The sequence below is a fragment of the Siphateles boraxobius genome, unplaced genomic scaffold (assembly GCF_051911475.1).
Source record: "Siphateles boraxobius isolate OS27281-9 unplaced genomic scaffold, OSU_SipBor_1 6, whole genome shotgun sequence".
Lineage (NCBI taxonomy): Eukaryota > Metazoa > Chordata > Actinopteri > Cypriniformes > Leuciscidae > Siphateles > Siphateles boraxobius.
Window position 1 is genome coordinate 7,552,057 of NW_027509186.1, and position 16,916 is coordinate 7,568,972.

Genomic DNA, 16,916 nt, shown 5'->3' on the forward strand with positions numbered 1-16,916 from the left:
ACCCTATGTTACAACTAACCTGGACTATGGGCTAAATTGTAACGTTTGAAACTAAACCATGCTTTTTGTGTTTATGCTGCAAAGATGCAGAAAGCTACATTTAATAACAGACACTTGTAACTAGTTTGAATAATATTTTGAACGCACTGCCTTAAAATAACTTGTCAATAATTTAAAATATGTTACAACCATCCCCAGTCACCCCCTATTATTAGGGCCCGAGCACCGATGGTGTGAGGACCATATTGCTCTGTTTATTTCAAACTGGAACTTTTACTTCTCTTCTTCACTCTCTCTGCAACACCAATATTATTTTTTAAGCATCAACAGATCCGGTAGGGACCTCTAGTGGTTCAGTTCCAGCAAAGTCCATAACTTTAGAGAACAGTTATTCTTCAGTTATGAAAGATGTATTTGTTTGGCACACTAAAAGACAGATTCCAGTAGGAGGGGGAAAAAACTTGAGTGGTCAAATAGAAGAACTGGTTGGTTAGATAACACTCCAGCAATTGTTTCAGAAGCAAAATAAACAAACTGTAGCCCCCCGGGAGTAGTATTGGACAGCCCTACTTTATTTAAATGTGTCCTTGTTACATGTGTTGGATGCATTAATAGCTGAAACTTCAAATTATGGATTATTAAAGTAACTAACCCTAACCCTAAAGAAGTACATGTTGTTAATAATTTTGTAGCAATTTTCAGGGAAGAAGGAGGCGGGAACTGGCGAAGAATCAAATAAACTTTATTTAAAAAAAAGAAAAAAAATACCGCCAGCAGCCCCTCGCGGATGACTCTGGCTACCGAAAATAAACATAAAGAACTGCCAGCAGCCCCTCGCAGACGACTGCTGGCTAAAATAAAATACAAATTCAAAAAACAAAACACAACTAAAACACAGGCCTGTTCCTCTCTCGATCATCAATGTCGTCGCTCCTCCTTTATGCCTCCGCTCGTCCGTGAGAGATGCGAGACCGGTGTGCTACACAGGTGTTGCTCATTAGCAATCGCACCACCGGCCTCGCGCCGTTCTCTCACGTCCCTTGGCCGTCCTTCGCCACAGTAACATTAATATAAAGAATAGAATAGAATAGAATAGATTAAAATAGAATAGAATAGAATGAGGCTGTACACCCAAAGTGCTTTACAATAATATCTGGGAATCTGTCCTCAACACCAACACACACACACACACACACACACACACACACACACACACACACACACACACACACACACACACACACACACACACACACACACACACACACACACACACACACACACACACACACACACACACACACACACACACACACACACACACACACACACACACACACAATAAGGGACGCCTGCCACAGCAGGGGCCAAAGCCCTCGGGCCTACAGGCCCGACGGTATGCCAATGGTGGTATATCATGACTCAAAACGTATTTTCAGGAGAGTAATAAGATCAGTACCAATGGCCATTATAATAAGCTATCTGCTATTGAAATCAGTGTGAATAGATGCAATCACTCTCTATCACAAACAACGTTAACAAAGTGACCAAAGAGTCCACAAAAAAATTGCCTTTCGTCGGAGATGTATGTGAGATGTTAACCATACTTCATTAACTTATTAAATTAACAGATCCATAACTTATTCACTATAAATTAAAAAAAAATGCGTTGATACTCAAACAAATACTAAATTTGATTGGAAAAAAATATATAGTGCAGGAGACTTTAGCAAAGGAACTTGAACATCAAAAATATAAGTAGACGAGAAGTAGTAGGCCTACTGTGCAGTATTGGACTATGTTGAGCCTACTTTTTTTTAAAGTGTACTTCTTGTCACTCCGCGCAGCACTGAGTAGCTGTTTGTCTTTCAAACTTGTAACACCATCCAAACAGTTATACCACACTAAATAAACTATAATCTACAAACATTTCTAAATTTAATTATAACACTATTTTTATTATTGGTAAGAAAATCTATTTATGTATTTATTTATTTATGTATTCAGACCTATTGTTAATTCTATAGTGTTAAAGGATGAAATTCTCTAGATTTGTTAAGCATAAGTTATTTTCTTCACACATGCACATTTTTATTATTAAATATGTATTAAATATATCTCTCTCTTATTTCTTATTTAAAAAATGCATGTGTCTGACTGTAGCCTACCTTAACCATAATAAACAAATCATAATATATGGATATAATTCATTTACATTGCAACCTTATTTCTTAACAAATGGACATAGGCAGCATATGAAAACGTAATCAATCAGAACATTATTTAGCTGATTAAAAAACTGTCATTACACTATCTGATTCGGCAGATGCTTGAGGTATGAAGAACTGTGAGACGGTGCTTTGATTTCTCTGAGCTGATATCTCCTGCTATCAACTCTCTTCCAAAAGACCCGCCCTCCTCTGAGTCTGATTGGCCCTGAACCTGATGGTATTATACAAACCAATCAAACCAACAATGGCAGGGAGTATTACCCAATCAAGGGTAGAATAGGACGAGTCTCCACAGAATGCGGACGGAATGATTTGCATGGGATGATGCGTTTAAGACAACTCGGAAATACGGGACAAACCGCGTCCCGTATTGATTCAAAACGGGACGCGCTGTTTATTTCACAAATACGGGACGATTCCGTATTTTAAGGGACGGGTGGCAACCCTAACACACACACACACACACACACACACACACACACACACACACACAAGCGAGAGGAGAGAGAGTAAAATACACACACACACACACACACACACACCAGCAAAAGGTGGAGAGGAGAGGGAGTAAAATACACACACACACACACACACACACACACACCAGCAAAAGGTGGAGAGGAGAGAGAGTAAAATACATTGTGATCATACAAAACTTTACCGTAAAATAAATTGTGATCATACAATTTATGATATATACCAGGGTTCTTAAAAAAATACATACATTAAATAAAAAATACATTAAAAACATTGAAATTGTGAAATATTATTACAATTTAAAATAACAGTTTTTCTAGTTTAATATATTTTAAAATGTAGATTATTCCTGTGAATAGGCTACTCTCTTTCCCCCATTGGGAATAATAATGTGTTCGAGCTTTGTTTCAAAGGGATATTGTCTCCAGTCCTGCTATTATATCATTTTGAAATGGCTGTGTTGATGGTCTGTTGTGAAGTAAAATTTGAAATCTTCCTCATAAATATTTAGTCACAAATAAAATATGCACGCCTTCACAATTTTACCTCTCACCAAACTATATACCGGCAGAGAGCACTGTGCTCTGGTGGAGCAACCTCCAGATGCCAATACACTATACAACATAATACAATACAATGCAACACAATACAATAAAAACATGATGTGCAATAAAACAGAATGTGATTAATGTTAAGATAGTGTAGTGTCATATTGCACAGCAATAAATAGGACATTACACGATAAAATATTGCACAGTGAAAACTTTATTGAGATACACTTTATTACAATACAATAATTCATAGGATATTGTTCATCAAATTTACTTCATTGTTATTGTTTATTAATTATTTACTGATGGATAAAAATAGAGCATGACAGACAATTTACAGCCCAATGGGTCAGTGTGACAGATAGGGATTATTTTTAGCACAACATATTATTTGTTTCAGTCCTTACAAAAAAGAAAATATATTATTAACCACAGTAGTCTTTTAAACAAACACACATTTGTCTGTGTATCTACATGGGGACTCTCCTTTGATTTCTATTGTTTTACTCCTATTCTACTATTCTGGATTTTTACTGTCCTCGTAATGTACAGTATTGTTGTACAGTACAGTATACTGTAATATTACAGTATCTCTGTAAAGCTGCTTTGAGGCAATCTACATTGTTAAAGGCGCTATATAAATGAGGATGACTTGACTTGACTATTGGTAAAACCTGAACAGACATACTCTCTCACAAAATATTCAAACACACATGCTGAAATGTGTCATCTAATGTTTTGAATGTAACTATTTTTTCTTTTTTTTACTGAAGAACAAACATATAAAATCAAAAAATGTTAAGGAGAGAGAGTGAGAGAGAGAGAGAGAGAGAGAGAGAGAGAGAGAGGGAGAGAGAGAGAGATGTTTAATCACTTAAAAGTCCCACTTTTCTTAATTAGCAATTCTTTAGGATCTGATTAAGTGTTTCGTTTAACAATTGTACATTATGACGTATCGCTCTTGCATTTGACCAGTGTGTCTGCTTTTCTCAGTGGCATGTGCACTACATCAGACGTAGTTCTTTATGGCGTAGCCACTGTGGGTGTCAGATTTTGTTAAGGTGTATCTAGGTGAATAGTTGTCCCGCTCCGGTGGGCAGCTGGTGCAGAGAACAGCTCCACCAACGAACAGAAAGCCCGCTGTCAGCCAGCCCAAGTACAGGGCGGCCCCCATCTCTCTCTTCAGTGCTTCATGCACTATGGGATTATGGAAGTCTCTTATAATGGAGTCGGCTGTCCAGGACACAGGCACCACAGTAGTCAGTCCAGAAAGCATAAAGGTAATCCCAGATACCACCACAATCCGTGCTTTGGCGCGTGGGTTACTTAGGCAGTTGGTACAATCAGCTCCGACCAGAAAAATGAGGAAAGCCAAGCATGCTAAAGCCATGGTGGTCACCACTAGCCCACGCGACGCCTGTAGGGACGGATCCAAATCCAGCAGGGCATCGTACAGTTTACACTGCATCTGCCCAATGCGCTCGTACACGCACGTCATCCACAATCCTTCCCAGAAGACCTGTGCCACCACAATGTTTGTGCCGATAAAGGCGGTTACCTTCCACATGGGCAGAGCACAGATGATGATGGTTCCTGCAAAGCCAATCATTGAAAGAGTGATTCCCAAGACCTGCAGAGCCATGGAGGGGGCTGGGGATGACATGAAGCACACAGAGACAACCGTTAATTCTTGCTTTTATCAGTGTTTCTGAAACATACATATTTTAATAATGAAACAGATGTGATTTTGTTGCAGCTCTACAGGTGAAACTCGAGAAATTAGAATATCGTGCAAAAGTTATAATTTTGATGATTATTGCTTACAGCTTATGAAAACCCCAAATTCAAAATCTCAGAAAATTTGAATATTACATGAAATCAATAAAAAAAAGAATTTTAAATACAGAAATGTCGGCCCTCTGAAAAGTATGATCATGCATATGTATATATTTATATATACTAAATATATTAGTTTCACCTGTAATAAAGTAGCAATGATTTTCTCTCACTAGGGGGCAGTAGATTTTAAAGTACAGGTGAGCAACGGTGGCGCTGAAGTGAGTTTGCTCAACTAAGACAGTTATGTGTGGACTTCGAATGAAACCGATACTAACCGAGAAACAATTTTCTCAACAGAAAGCTGCATGGTTTAGTGGTGGTTGTCATACTTTCATCTCTGTCTTTGACATCACTTGTTTACATGTCTAAGAATGTAATGCACGTGTTCAGACATAAAAGAATATGTATGGGTTTTGCATAAGAGAAAACCTGGCATTTCCCTGTAGTGGTTATCTGAAAAAACACAGTGACTCTGTGAAAAGTTCTCATTGTACGGAAACTCAGGATGTTTGTGTACGTAAGCCTGAGAACCATGTAATATGAGCCCTGTAAGAAAGGGTAATAGTGGGAGAACTGGTTTTCTATTTAACTGAAACTCCTGAACTCAGTTTATATTAACTTGAATTCAAATGTGTCAAAAATAGAAAGAAGTAAAGTCAAATTGCTCATTCAAATGTATAATTCTTTGTTCAGTGCCTCTCAGAAGATGAAGAAACACACAATGCAAGTAAAATACAAATCAACTTTTCATAATTAATAAAGTACAGCAACCTAAACCCACAGTAAAAATGACTATGAACTTATTTATATCTCTGAGAACCTGTATTTTTATAGTTTGTCTAGCAGTACAAAAAAAAATAGCTATGCATCATCTTGTTCTCAGAGAACACGTATGTGCAATTGACAAGTGGAAACTAGTGGGTGTTCCTGAAAAGCAGGTTTTCCTAGTGTTGTGTAAAGTATGTTCCTCTGGCATGCACAAAAAACAGAATGAGAAGCCAAGAACAATTTAGCCAACATGTTTATTTATTGTAAAACTCCACATAATTAGTGAAAAACAAGTGATTTTGCTCAACAGAATTCAACAGTTAAAAGTGCTCTAAGAATTTCACCTACACTATTTTGTCATGTCAAAATACACTACAAAATGCACAACTATATCTTTCTAATGAAACTGTGTGTAGGTCTTGGGATGAGTTGGAGACCATGGGACTGGCACTGTGAGGCCGGAAAGAGCATCATGCCCACTAGATGGGATTATATATGAAAGATGCTGAGTGGTCGAATGAAGCCCTCATCTCTCTACGCTGAGCATCTAGTAACAAAAGGTTGAAGAAGTCAGTTATTATAATGACAGAGGTCCAGGACACAGTGATAAGACATAGAAGCCAAGAGATGATCAGAAACACCACAGCAGCAATGGATGCTTTTACTTTTCCTTGTTCCTCAACTATGAAGTTGGTTAATTTCCCTAAGACAAGTGCAAGGGGAATCCCAGCGACACCCACCCTGATGGAAAAGACCATCAGGACACGGTCAGGGCTCAGTGCCAGCATGGAGTCATAGACTTTATACTGAATCTATCAGGTAGATCCTTTTCCTATTAGCATCTAAACTCTGGAACAATCTTCTTAACACTGTCCTGGAAGCAGACTCGTCTCTTTAACCTGGAATACACGTAGAACATTATACATTTCTATTATTCAAAACAGATTGTTGGGCTGCATAAACTAGATCAGTCATTCAACAATATTATTGATCTGCCAGCATTGACACCATTACATGAGAACTGACCTCAGCTGGGTGATGACATCAAGTTCTCTACAGAGCAGCTGTATAGATAAATGAAATAAATTAATAACTCTTTACAACAAAAATGGACCATCACTGAACTTACTTAAGCTGGACTGTGACGCTATTTTCTTCTAGATCTGCTGTACAGCCGAAACAAACTCTGTTGCATTATGTTCCTGTTATCTCTGTAAAGCTGCTTTGAAATAATTGTAAAAAGCGCTATAAGTAAAGGTGACTTGACTTGACAGCTCATCCAGATTCTCTGCCAGACAATCTGAGAGGTCACAATGTTGGTACCAATGAAGGCTGTAACTCTACACATGGGACACACAGAATTATTACTCCAATCCAATCAAACAGGGCCAGGATGCAACCCAGTAACTGCATGCCCACAGATGCCTTCTCAATATAACCTTCTGTTTTTTTTGTGTTTTTATTTATTTATTTATTTTATTTGCTTTCCAAAAACTAGACTTTTTTTGGAGGTATACACGCTGGGTTCAGGGAGGGAAAAAAACATGCTATTCCATGTGAATCCGCACAAACTGAGGAAATATCAGGCTTGTGAGGTTCCATGTGTTTGTGACAATAAAGGGGTTCATATATATGAGATCGGTTTACGTTCCTTTTGTCGCTTCCTATAAGGTATAGGAATAATTATCTTCTTTAAATAAACATGTTTAGAAGCCTCTTGTTAATTAAGGAAGCTTTGCTACAGAACTCAATGTGGCTTTCTTTATCCATTCGATTAATCCATTTGAAATGTAGTACTTAATATTAAGACAGAAATATTTTCCAAAAGTAAACGTCACCCACATCCTGTTGTTAATATTCAGACAAATACCTTTGCTAGTTGTCTAACCAGTTTGGGAGCACTTGAAACTAAAGCTTACACAAAACAACTAAACAACTTTTTGCTGTGCCAAAGCTCATTTCTTGAAATGAGCTAATTTACTGAAATTTATGCACATGAATATCAGGGATACATTATGATGTTAGCATGCCCTGGGCACAGAGGTCTCAAAAGGGTCCATCAACAACACGTTTTCCATAGCAACCTGTTTTTCCTACTATGGCCTAGATCCATAATCAGAATTTGACCAAATGAATAATAATATTGTTCTGCATGTAAACATAGCCATTGCCTTCCCTAGAAGAGCTGGATCAACTTGTATTTAGGGATGGTTACATATTTTTTTAAAAAGTGTCTAAAAAGTGTCTATAAAATCTAGTGATTTTACACTCATTTTATTTAGTAAAGAAGCTTGCTAGCTGATATTTAAAAAAAAAATCCATTCACCATTCAGTGCTCTTTCCCCACTGAAAAGCATAATTATATTTTTGGAAGTCAATTCAATCTTACAAAAACAAATAAAATAGTGTTAAAGTAGCTGTGTTATTGCAATTCTATTGATTTGCTGGTGCAAATGCCAGCACTGTAAAACATTGCTTTGAAAAAATGGCAAAATTCTAGTAACATACTATTTTCAATTAAAACAGTAATAAACCATAGAAAACAATGCATTCTGGGTAATATTTGTCATTTCAAGATATTTAAATCATCAGAGCCGGCCCGAGCCTTTTGGGGAATTTGATTTTGGGGCCCCCTCCCACTACGCGGAGTCACCTGTGCTTGACAACTATTGACACAAATACCACGCAATAATGATACATTATAAATTAATACAGCGAGGTTATGTCTTATTAATACAAAATAAATACTTAATAAAAAATAGATAGCCTACTTAAATAAAAAAAGTTTTAACTTTTACTTTACTCTTTTACTAATTCTCTGAAACTTCTTAAAACAAACTGTCTCAAAACATATCATATAAATTATTTGCTAAAATAATGACAAAACTGAGAAATCAGAAACATAATAAGAGCAAGGCTTCAACAATGACAATTATTGTTGAAAACTGTAAAAATATTATTATTTCTCAACTGTCTCAATACAGTGTAACTGTCCTCAAAATCTTTTTTTTTATTGTATTTTTTTATTATTATTGTAACAGACTTTGTTGGATTGTACATGATAGAATCCAACAAAGCCTGTTACTATAATACCGGTAATGATGTACTGGCGCTCGTTGTATATGTGTGTATGCAATGTATTTTTCCCCTCGGGGCTTGCCGTAGATAGGAATGGGTCAATTGCTGCACAAAACACACTGTAAATAATCATGCAAACATACTTTTATCTTGCTCTTTTTGTCCCCTCCTCTGTCATTTTTGTCTTTCTATTTTCGGCACCAGAGGGATACGTCCTTTTTGTGACATGGCTTAACATTACCGTGACTATGCACAGTTGCGCACGAAATGTCCAAGCACGCGCGAGGTGTCTAGATCATGCACATGACTTAAACGCTGGCAAACCAAGCAGCCATTGTAGGCAGGTATATTGGTCATGAAATCAGAATTTACTTGTCTTTAATTATTCATTCATTCATTCATATTAATTCATTCATTTATGTCACTTGTTTAAGTCATCTAAAACATTTTTTTTCGATTTTTCGACTCGATTGGGGGGCCCCCTGGGCCCCCTGGGCCCCAAACAGCCGCTTAGTTCGCTTATGACTCGGGCCGGCCCTGTAAATCATCAAGAAAGTAGCCTTAAAGTGTCCCAAATCACACCTTATACCATCATTCACTATTCCCAACATTAGTTCACTAATATAGTCCACTTCAGAGAGTGAATGAAAAGAAGTGAGTTTATTCAGACACTGAAAAAAACCTGGCAAGCAGAATCAGTGGACAGAGAAACAAGAACAGAAAAAAGAAGACAGAAGCAGAAACACGAGATCTACACTGCATTCCAGCCACAGTGAGTGTGAAACCAGATTACAAACCAGTTTCTTTCATACACAGAAGTTCTTGTTGAGATTTAACAGAGGTTTAGATGTTTTATTGAAAATAATAAAGTTTCTAGTCACCATTAAGGGCTCTTGACTTTTTTTTTAAATAAAAATTTTCTGGCTGCTGTAACTGTGTGTTTAAAAAGCACGGTTGTCATGGCAGGAAAAAGCCAAGAGGAATTTGATCAGGTGTTTTTGAATGTGTTGCAATGATGCCATAATCAATCATCATGAACTTGTCGGATCCCATTCTGTGTCTTTTAATTTTATATTTATGGATGATAGTAGCTATGTGATTCTACAACTTTCGTTCAGTAATCAGATATTTTTTAAAATCATACAGAACATAAAACATTTTGAACTCCTGCATAACTTAGAAACACACAGACATCAACAATCAGCATATGAATCTCAACAATGGTGACAATCAAAAGTTTTGTGTCGCAATGCATGGTGGGTGCCAGAACAGTACAAAACTGAATAAATTATGCAGCTTAATGGTCTTTTTATTTGCCGATTCTTTATTTCTGTGTGTTTTATTTTTTGGGGGGTATAAAAAATCCTTCAAAACAATTGTTGCTGGAACTCTTGCTGTTGTTTCACAATGGAAGTAATGATGGGAATGTTATCCGATCAGTGTGTCCAGGTTCAGAGGTAGTCGAGGACGCATTGTGATCGGATCTCATTCTAATGTAAACGTAATCCAGCCATCGCGTCTGCATTCACAGGTGGACGTCACACAAAACCCAGCCCACTGTCATTATTCCCCTCCTCTCTACAGAACTGACAGCTGTGTGGTTTTGCAATAGGACAGTCGAGTGCGAAGTACATGTAGGCTACATCGAAATATACTGAAATGTTTGCCTTCACAGTTCGCACACGAAAGTTGCAGAACAATTCATTTTCAGTAAAAAACGCACATTTTTCCCAGCACAGCTGGCAACGTTCTCAGACCCATACGTTTCTCTGTACCGCTTCCATTACGGCATCTATCCACATTATTAGTAGCCTACTTGCAGCCTCTTCATCCTCCTCATTTTGCGAGATTTTCCCACTGAAAACTGTTTTTAAAAGTAAACCCACCACTTCAGGTAGACTTTGCACCGGAGCCATCCTTTTTTTTTCTTTTTTTCGGGAATGTGAGATCCGATCTGTTATCCAGATACAGAAGCCACTTAATGTGGACAGGTGTAAACGCACCTTGTCCTGATTGGCTAATGATCCGATCTGCTTGATCAGATCACATGTTAATGCCAAGTGTAAACGCAGCCATACAGACCCGACAGGAACTAGCTACACAGAACATGATCGTGACAGCCTGATTGTTGTTTATCGATTTTTTTCTACTTTAGTTGTCCTCCACCTTAGGTGGGCAGGAGCTACACAGTATACCTCTGCCCAGAGCAGTGCAGCTGCACCCCATCCCATGTAGAGAGAAGCCCCCATCTCCCTTCTTTGGGCATCTGCCAGCAAGGGATTGTAGAAATCCCTGATGGTGTTAACTGACCAAGACTTACTTGTGACTTGCAAAACAATTACTTAGTCCCTCTGGAACCAACTCAAAACATACATTTTCTTGTAGCCTAAAAGTTTAAATTGTACGTGTCGCCGCACAACCTACACGTCCCAGCATAAATGCAAGCAACACAAGTGCCCTAGCAGCCTGCAAGTCCAAGAGTGAATTCATTGCATTTGTCCTGCACTTTGTATCATACAGTTCAACAAGCCCAGATGGTCTGCACAGTCACAATATTGGCTCCAATTACTGCTGTCGCCTTCCACATCATAATCATAAATCATAAATCATAAATCAAATCAAAAATCATTATAGCTCCCCAGACACCAATCATGGCTAGGGACATACCGTACGTCAAAACATAGACGCCATTTTTATTTATTTATTCTGTTTTTTTTTTTGGCTTTGTTTTCATGGAAGTGTTTGCTCCTTTTAATTGTATAAATGACTAACCTGTTTTAAGTTTTTCTCAGAAGGGAGGTGTCCAAGTCAGATGGACCTGAAACCTGGTTAAACCTGACCAGATTCCTCAGCATGGAATGTGGACACAACGTTTCAGTGAGATGCGCATCAATGAGGAACTATTGGTGTTGACTTGGTTCAAATACAAATGAACCAAGTCGTCAACTGAAAAACCTTTGGATAACAACCACAAGCCTTTATAGGGATTTAGGGATCTAGTGCTTTTACACTCATTTTATTTAATAAAAAAAGTTGTTTTTAGCTTACTGGCTAATATTACAAAATAATCATATTATCACATATTATAATGATCACATTAAAGTTCTTGCTATAAAATAATCATGTTTCACAACACAATTCTAATAAATGCACTGTTCCAACAGCTTATTAGGACCGCTTGCTGATTTGCTGGTGGAAATGCCTTGTGTACAACAAAGTGATAGAATATCATATAAAATCTATTCACCCAATACATTTTTTTTTCATTGAGTTCATGTTATGTAAGAAACAAATGAAGCAGAAAAAGACTGAACATTCCTGATAGTTGTTTATTGTTTTCTTTTACAGTCAAATGTTTTTTACAGCAAAATTGCACACACTGTTTTACAGGAGATCTTTGCCAACATCTCTTTTTCAGCAGTTTAGTCACCATGTCATAGGCAAGCATGATCTGATCTGTAATGTTTTCTTTGATGTGAGAATATTCAGTATTGTCAAACTATTATTATGAAATGGTCAATGCAATAAGTTCTTTTACAGAACCGTTTATTTTAACAACAAAATAGTAAGACACATTTAATGATCATTGTGCAAAAAATGCTAATCTATGTAACCCCCAAAAATAAAACTTGATAAGAAGAGTAACACACATTTTTATAAAACCATAGACATTGTGTTTTTTTTAACAGTTAGATATATTTAATTTTCTGATTAATAAAACTATTTCGATTGTAATATTAATCATAAATTGCAAGAATGGCTTGTTTATGAAAAACAGATCTCTGTTGCTTCCCTGAGTTGGATTCCTCTCATCGCATTATACATACACATTTTTCTCTTTCAGTGATCTGTATAACCACAGCACAAAACCTCAGTATATAAACTATATGTCATATCAGACTGTCCTTCTACTTTTTCTCCTTGGAAAAAAAGTCAATAGGTGTGGATAAAGAGGTTTTACAGGGGAAAAAAGAGAGTCTTTGCAAGTAAATAGTCTTTGTGTCCTTGATCTCTTTCAGACGTAGGCTTTGCTGGTGGCAACGGACCGTGGCTGAGAGTACTTTACGCCGTAGTTGTCCTCCTCCTTAGGTGGGCAGGAGCTACACAGTATACCTCCTCCCAGGATCAGCAGTGCAGCTGCACCCCATCCCATGTAGATAGAAGCCCCCATCTCCCTTCTTTGGCCATCTGTGAGCAAGGGGTTGTAGAAATCCCTGATGATGGTGTTAGCAGACCAACAGACGGGGACCAGAACCAGCACTCCAGCGATGATGAAGATTACACCACTAGCAATGGCCACCTTCACCTTTGTGCTTTCACCCTCGACAAAGCTGGTACATTTTCCACCAGCAATTCCCAGGATGATCCCAAAGATGCAAACAATGATGGCGATGATCACAAGTGCCCGGGCAGCCTGCAAGTCCTGAGGTAAGGCCAAGAGGGAGTCGTAGATTTTGCACTGCATTTGTCCTGTGCTTTGTACCACACAGTTCATCCACAAGCCTTCCCAGAAAATCTGCGCAGTTACAATATTAGAACCAATGAATGCTGTCACCTTCCACATAGGAAGGGCACAAATCACAATTGCTCCTATGAAACCAATCATGCCTAGGGAAATGCCCAGGGTTTGTCGACACATAGACACCATTTTTCTCTTGTTTGCTTGGCTTCGTTGGCTTGAAAGTGTTCGCTCCTCTCTTAATCCAAGAAATTATTTCTGTTCCTAACCTTCAGAATGTTCCAACCTTTATGATTTTCTCCAAAGGGAGGAGTCCAAGTTGAATGGTCCTAAAACCAGGTTAAACCTGACCAGATTCCACAGAAGGGAATGACACAACTCATTTTTGTGAGATACACATCAATGAGGATAACCCAACAACCACATATATCAACCACAAGCCTTAATAGTGATTTATTGATCTAGTGCTTTTACACTCATTTTATTTAATAAACAAGTTGTGAATTTGTAAATTTAATAAACAAGTTTTAGCTTACTGGCTAACATTATAAAATGATTTATATCCATCAGTGTGTGCTCTTTCTCCACTGAGCGGGATAATTTTAGTTTTAGGCAGTCAGTACAATCTCATAAAAACAAAACCAGTGAGGGGTCCCCCTGTCAAGTCAAGTCAAGTCACCTTTATTTATATAGCGCTTTTTTCAATAGAGATTGTTTCAAAGGAGCTTTACAGAGATAAAAGGAAAATAATGTTGTGATAGTATTATTAAATACAAAATTAAATGTCCCCAACTAAGCAAGCCAAAAGCCAATGGCGACAAAGGCGAAGAAAGGCGAAAAGGTGACAGTGGCAAGAAACTAAAACTCCATCAGTGACAAAATGGAGAAAAAAACCTTGGGAGAACCCAGGCTCGGTGAGGGGACCAGTCCTCCTTTGGCCAATGAACGAACAGTGTCTGATTATGATTTAGGCAGCATTACAGGTCCGAAGTCAGATGGGATCAGAACTTTCACAATATTTATCCAGGTCATCTGTTTGGGGGTCGGAGTCATCACGCTGGTATGGAGACCAGTTTGAGGTGTCCATGAGGCCTTCACAGTGTTGATGAGGCTGGCACTTCAGGGAAGCATTGTCTTCGTGTCCATGCGATGGTCCTTCATCAGATCTGTATATGGCCTGGATCCAGCAGTTTACGGTAAACCTCGGGATAAACAGAGAGACTAATATTAGCGTAGACGCCATCCTTCTTATGATGTACAAAGTACATCAGGATTTATGGGAAGTGTTCCCGGTTCTGGCTGATCTAAACTATGCAGCCTAACATTGAATTATAGAAGTCTATAATGTGTTATGTGTATCCTAAGGCATAGAGATGTGTTTTTAGTCTAGATTTGAACTGAGGGAGTGTTTCTGCTTCCCAGACAATGTTAGGAAGATTGTTCCAAAGTTTTGGTGCTAAATAGGAAAAGGATCTACCGCCAGCAGTCGATTTAGATATTCTTGGTATTATCAACTGGCTAGAATTTTGAGATCGCAATAGACGTGAAGGACTATAAAGCGTTAAGAGCTCGCTCAAGTACTGGGGAGCAAAACCATTTAGTGCTTTGTAAGTAATCAGCAATATTTTAAAATGTATACAATGTTTAATAGGAAGCCAATGCAGTGTTGACAGAACCAGGCTAATATGGTCATACTTCCTGGTTCTGGTAAGAACTCTAGCGGCTGCATTTTGGACCAGGTGTAGTTTATGTATTAAACGAGAGTATTAATGTATTAAACATGTCACAGAGGAAAAAGGGCCCTCGCACTGTATTACAATCCATAGCCCGGGCAAACTGTACAACTGGGTAAAAGGGGGATAGACATCAGTACTTTTTAACCAGGATGCACACTGTATGTTTTTTACTGGTTATACTCAGGTAAACAACACATAGCAGTGTTATGTCACCATTCGTTTCTTAAGTCGGGGCCGGTTCGTGTCAGGCTACAGTTCGTTAATCTGGAAAGCAAACCATTCTGGTGGAAGAGCAGAAGCTGAGCTCATACATGTAAAAGGGTTATAGGTGGCTGAATCTTTGTAAATTTAGATTAAGATTGTGAGGATGATTTTTTTTTTTTTTTTTTTTTTCAACAGGGACAATGTGCAAAAAAACATTAATTAAAGATGCTTTGCACCAGATTTAGCTTAAGCTAGTTTCCATCTGCAGTCCCCGAGCAGGTAAGTTGCAATACAAAATATACAATATAAAATATAATAATTAATCACTCAAATACAGCTAGCATTCAACCATTCCCCATTACAATCATCAGTCTAACTAAATCATACCAATATTACTACAATAAAACCTCACTAAAAAGTCATATTTACATACACAATTATCTATGATGGCACAACTGGTTGTCCAATAGCACTTTCCTTGTATTACGAGAAAAAATCTCCAGGTCAAAAGTAAGTTTTAGACTCTGTGGGAGTTTGTTCCATTCTTTAATGCCCTTGAATGAGAAGGCTGTCTGTGCAAAGGCCGAGCTACGTTTAGGCAGCCTGCAATCATTGCAACTTGTTGACCTGGTGCTCCTAGTCATCTGTTCTGAACAAAACTGTACAAATGTTTTCAGGGGAGGAGGCGCTATATTATTCAAAATTTTCAAAACTAATCGCACATTGGCATACACAATTATATTATCAAAGTTTAACATACTGTATTTTCCCAAAACCAGACAGTGATGATATCTCAGTGTTTTTTTATCTAATACTTTAACAGCTTGATTATATAAAGATTTTAAAGGTTTTATTGTTGTTTCACTCGTCTGTGACCAACAAGAAATACAGTAATTAATATGAGGAATTATCATTGCCTCCAGGTAAATTTTTGCAGCATCATGAGTCAATGCATTTCTAATATGTCTAAAACCAGACAAACTGTATTTTAGCTTGCTGCAAACTTTCTTAATATGTTTTTTAAAAGTAAAAGTAGAATCCAAAACAAGACCTAAATATTTAAATTCTTTCACTACTTTTATTTGATTTGCATAGATGCATGGCGAGGAGGACTTCAGTCGATTAGTTTTGGTAAAATACATTGCTACTGTTTTATTTACATTCAGTGTGAGCGAGGCAGAGGTAAGCCAACCTAATATTTTTCCCATAACATTGGTTAACCTATTAGCTACAATGGTTGCATCACTTCCATGCGCGTAAACTACAATATCATCCGCGTACATTACCATATCCACCTCACCACATACTGAAGGAAGGGATTAAAGGGATAGTTCACCCAAAAATGAAAATTCTGTCAGTATTTACTCACCCTCATGTTGTTACAACCCCGTAAGACCTTCGTTCATCTTCGGAACTCGAATTAAGATATTTTTGATGAAATCTGAGAGCTGGATCACTCATCCATAGGCTTCTTCAGGGATTGAAACTTGCCTGCCCCGAAAAGTTACAGACTACAGTCAATCTTAAGTTTATCAAACGACGAGTATACTTTTTGTGCGCCAAAAACCCCCAA

The 16,916-nt window shown here is 37.8% G+C and overlaps 2 protein-coding genes and 2 pseudogenes across 2 annotated transcripts in view; all 4 read right to left on the minus strand.

Annotated features, from left to right (window-relative positions):
- Nucleotides 1–3,455: 3,455 nt before the first annotated feature.
- cldnj (claudin j) overlaps nucleotides 3,456–16,916 on the minus strand; it is a 29,360-nt gene continuing 15,899 nt past the window's right edge. The window contains exon 2 of the mRNA XM_077207583.1: nucleotides 3,456–4,909. Coding sequence (XP_077063698.1) covers nucleotides 4,269–4,901 — 633 coding nt within the window. The 5' untranslated portion in view covers nucleotides 4,902–4,909 and the 3' untranslated portion in view covers nucleotides 3,456–4,268. The remainder of the gene's footprint in view (nucleotides 4,910–16,916) is intronic.
- Nucleotides 6,379–10,784, minus strand: LOC143716469 (claudin-like protein ZF-A89; annotated as a pseudogene).
- LOC143716470 (claudin-4-like) lies at nucleotides 11,096–11,639 on the minus strand (annotated as a pseudogene).
- On the minus strand, nucleotides 12,870–13,620 carry LOC143715806 (claudin-4-like). The gene has a single exon (XM_077207585.1). It carries the CDS (start codon nucleotides 13,590–13,592, stop codon nucleotides 12,960–12,962), a length of 633 nt encoding a protein of 210 aa, XP_077063700.1. The 5' UTR covers nucleotides 13,593–13,620; the 3' UTR covers nucleotides 12,870–12,959.

Coding starts and splice junctions, on each gene's coding strand:
- LOC143715806 (XM_077207585.1), bottom strand. CDS start 13,592: ATGGTGTCTATGTGTCGACAAACCCTGGGCATTTCCCTAGGCATGATT.